General features: G+C 48.1%; 1 protein-coding gene across 1 annotated transcript in view; it reads right to left on the bottom strand.

Annotated features, from left to right (window-relative positions):
- The window catches only part of NEIL3 (nei-like DNA glycosylase 3), a gene marked incomplete at its 5' end in the record, with an annotated part of 36,881 nt that extends 32,547 nt beyond the window's left edge, over positions 1–4,334 (bottom strand). The window contains one exon of the mRNA XM_014547761.1: positions 4,314–4,334. Within this exon, the coding sequence (XP_014403247.1) occupies positions 4,314–4,334 (21 nt within the window). The remainder of the gene's footprint in view (positions 1–4,313) is intronic.
- Between the last annotated feature and the right edge of the window lie 2 nt (positions 4,335–4,336).

Below are 4,336 nucleotides of genomic sequence, written 5' to 3'. Positions count from 1 at the left end.
GAGGGGGAGGGGTTTCTAGGTGTTAAAATCCTAGGCCCTGCCTCAGGATTGCACAGAAGCTACAGTGAGCACGTTGGTTCCATATCTGACCAGCACAGCCAAAACATCCGCTCTAACCAATGCTGAGGGGCGTGTTACAAACAAATCCAGATTACTCCCTCAGGCAGCAAAGCAGTCCTGGAGCAAACATCTCTATACTCTCCAACTTACTGCCAACTGCCAGCAATCTCAGAACGCGGAGTGGATCTACCCACGGGAGACTTGGCTACCTACAAAGAGGAAGTCTCAGGGGCCGGCCCTGCAAAACTTCACGGTTCCTGGGCGGCGTGTGAACAAGAGAGAGCGCAGAGCGTGCCCCTGTGAGTGAATTCTGTGCTGCGTAGCGGGAGGAATCCCAAAGCACAAAGGGCAGTGGACTTAACATGCATGAGACCACTGACCCTCTCCGCACGGCTGTCAGGGAAAAACGACATGTGTTGTCCTGGCTGACGGAGCCCCAAAAGGAACCGCAAACCAAACCCTTCACGGAGCAGTGTACGTCTCACTTCTCTTTCTGGTGTTTTGTCCTATTCTCCAAATTAAAAAGAACAGGCAATACGCCATCCCAACAAGAAATGCTGAGGCAGCCATGGAATTAGAGGCTCCACAGACACTGAAAAGAGATGCGATGGCCTGAGGAAGGTGACTGTGACCTTCAGCACGGAGGTGGGCAGAAGGGGAAGTGGAGGAACCGTCCAGGTAGAGAAATGGTCTGGAAACCTACAGACCCGACGTGATCGGTGACCAGTGCGGCAGCAATGGCTCCAGGTGTGGGTGCTGCGTGACCTTGCCTGGGACGAGTTTTAATACTTGATGAGGAATTAAGATGAAATGTTAGCATGACCCCTTCCTCGCTCACACGCAGTCTGTAATTCTCCCGCTACTAGCACGCCCCCCCTGCGGAGCAGAGTGAGTGTGAGGCTTTCTACCTGGCATCGGGTCGGCCACAAGCACGGAGCTCACCACCCTGAGTGATGCCGTGACGTGGTTCTTCCTCCTTTGTCTATAAGCTCCTTGGGGACAGCAGGGATGCAGATGGAAATCCCCGAGCGCCCCACTCAATGCCTGGAGGGCAGTGAACATTTTGGGGGTTAATCTGCTCCCTCCTCCTTTTCCCCCTAAATCTGAGTGTGGCTTTAAAACCCAGGCCCGCTGTCTCCCCACCCACCACCTCCATCTTGCTTTACCAGCCCAAGATTTCTTGGCAAAAACTTCCACTCTGCCATCTGCTTAACCTACTTTGAAAATTATTAACACCCCAGACTCCTGTTTTCTAATTATCTGCAATGGAGTGTGGTTTAAGTATAAGAGGACCAAATGCTCATGACTATCAAAAGCTAGATTAAAAACAAAATATGATATTTACCAGAATCTCCCACAAAGTAAAAAGAGCTCTATGGGAAGGTTTCAAGAGGGATTCAGGAAGGGACTGATGTGTTTTCAGCAACCAGTCCTCGCATGCCCTGGTTTTAATGAGACGTTTCCTTAGCAATTAAAGGATTGCTTTAAAAACATGGATTCCAATACTTCTCTTTAGTTTTGAGGAAAATCCTTTTATTCAGCTGTCTATCACACTGACACCTGACCCAAGTCATAGGATTCCCAGTACACCCGTTTCTAAAATCGTCAGCTCTGGACAGTATACTTGGGACAAAAAAATAATTTTCATGGATGATTGGCTATGTCCAGGACCTGCATATATGTTTTAACTGCTTTTTTAAAATCCATCTTCGGGGGGGAATTCTGGTATACCAGTGACGGCTTGTCCCACTGATGTTGAGAGCTATGGCGGGGGAACCAGCCAGGGCTTTTGCATGAAACCTAAGATTTACAAGGTATTTACCGGTCCTACTGTAGAATCCCCTTTGTATGAGCTCCAGCTGCCCAAATCCAAGAAATGATTTCCCACAAGCCTACTGTCTTTGCTATAACCATACACAACAGCCCGCTATATACTTGACTTTCCCATGGTGACCCTTATAATCCGGTCACTATATTATTTGAACATTTCATCCTCCCCGCCCCCGCTCCCCTGGAATAGAGCCGGAAATCTCCTCTGCCACCACTGTAAGTATGATTGAGAAGGGTTCACCTTCCCATGGTCAAGTGGCTTAATAATAGGAAACCGTCAGAACCAGATGGATCTTGGGAGACAGCACACGCCTTACGGGGCTGATAACCATGCATCCCCCTTGGCCGTGGGGAAGGGGAGATGAACTCGTCAGAGCAGATGAAGGCTTTTCCACAGAGAAACATTTCAGGTTCTAGTGCAGTGACGCCACCTCCCAGAGGAAGACAAGTATACCAGGTTTACTCTCACAGTTTCTTCTCCTGGTTTTCCCACCTTTTCAAAAATTTCCTAATACAACACTTTTCTTATTCAGAGGTCACTTCGATGCCAATTTAAACCATCAGCGTGCCCAAGCCCCCAAATAGAGGTCTCGGTCCATTCATCAAAACACAGCCTGCAATTTTCTAAGTGCGGAACCTTCAAGCACTTCACCCGGAGGCGAAATGCTTTGCACATAATTTGAGGGCACAAATGATTACAAAAAAAGACAAAGGGTTCTGGTGAGAAAGCCCTGATCTGGGAGAAAAAGTAACAATTACCAGGATTTGTCCTTTCCTAGGCACTAAACTACGAGTTTTAGATTTTTCTCTAACCTAACCCTGAGCAAATAAGCACCTACAGATCAGGAAGTAAGGAAGGGGTTGAACCAAGAGAATCGGATGTTCTTTTCTGGACATCACACTGAATGTGATGATTAAAGCTACAATGGCCGTGGACATCACCTCCCTCCTCTCCTCACCTGTAAGCCTTAGCTGTTGCCGGCTACCTCTTGTTCTGGGATTCCATCTAATGCTGGTAACAAGGACCCTGAGACATTGAGGGAAAACCACTATCAGTAACCATTTAAGAAGGTGAGGAGGTACATAATACAGCTCCAGAAGAGCTGGGTTTGTTCCCCTGGTTCCTTCAATATTCAACATTTTGTTGAATGGGTAAATTTTTATAAGAATATTTTAACATTCTAAGAGACTATCCAAGATCCATCCATGGGACACCCTGAGAAGATTTTAAGAAGCACTGCAATAAGAGACGAGATGCAGACTACGTACTGACATATAAAGTCAAAATAAATAAAATGCAAAGGCAATTGGAAGGAGGAGGGAAACATGATTTTTCCAAGTTTGAAAACTGTACTTCCTCAGTCTTAGGACCTCATTTGTTTCAAGTTGAAAGCACATGCTAATTTCACAGCAGGCGACTTCTTGCAGGACCAAAGGCTACCAGGAAGCTTCCAGGGAGAACTGAAAGCCAGCAGGATATTGCATGAAATATCACGGTCTGCACATCCAGGGGGCTTTCAAAGCCGGACAGCTTCATCAGACTCTTCAGTAAGTTCTAAACTCACCCCATGAACATCTCACCAACCGCAGCAAAGGCCCTAGTGGCAAGATGCTGTGCTACAGATTATTTTAAAGAGAAAGAAATTCACTTAAGGGAACCACAACTGGATTTCCCTGCCCCTTCATCAGGTGACAATACTGCGTGGGAAGGTTTGTGCTAAATTTTGCGTGTGCTGCTTAAGAATTATAAATTAGTTCTGATACACTTAACAGCTGCCGCATGTTGGGCCAGCCAGGAGCTAGAATTGCATGCTGAAAGCTTGCCTTAAAAATGTAATGAAAGCCCTAACCAGTTTGGCTCAGTGGATGGAGCATCGGCCTGCGGACTGAAGGGTCCCAGGTTCGATTCTGGTCAACGGCATGTACCTTGGTTGCGGGCACATCCACAGTACAGGGTGTGCAGGAGGCAGCTGATCCATGTTTCTCTCTCATCGATGTTTCTAACTCTCTATCCCTTTCCCTTCCTTTCTGTAAAAAATCAATAAAATATATTTTTTTAAAAATGTAATAAAAAAATAAAAAGTCACAGGTTGCAGAGACCTGACCATGTTCATGGCGGAAAACGCAGCTGTAGCTGTAAGGGAGCCTTCCCTTGCTGGGCTGTGCAGTTCAGCCAGGGGACCTGGAATAATCCTGAGCTGGGCACCCCAGGCCGCCTGAGCACTCAGAAGCTCGCCACTGCGCAGGCGCGCCAGCGCGGGCTCCCCCCGCCCCGGCCCAGGAAGTCAAGATAAACTTTGGGAAACGGGGCCCCGGGAGCCAGGACCAGAGCGGAGAGCGGACACTTGGGACACTGCGTACCTTACAGGGTCTTTATCCCAAGTTCCCCCGCGACCCCAGAGCAAGTTACAGGAGCGGCTCACCTGGGGGGGCACCGCGGCCGCCG

Source organism: Myotis brandtii, unplaced genomic scaffold (assembly GCF_000412655.1).
Source record: "Myotis brandtii unplaced genomic scaffold, ASM41265v1 scaffold484, whole genome shotgun sequence".
NCBI classification, from domain to species: domain Eukaryota; kingdom Metazoa; phylum Chordata; class Mammalia; order Chiroptera; family Vespertilionidae; genus Myotis; species Myotis brandtii.
The sequence above is the reverse complement of the archived record's forward strand: the minus strand, read 5'-3'. Positions and strand labels throughout refer to the sequence as shown.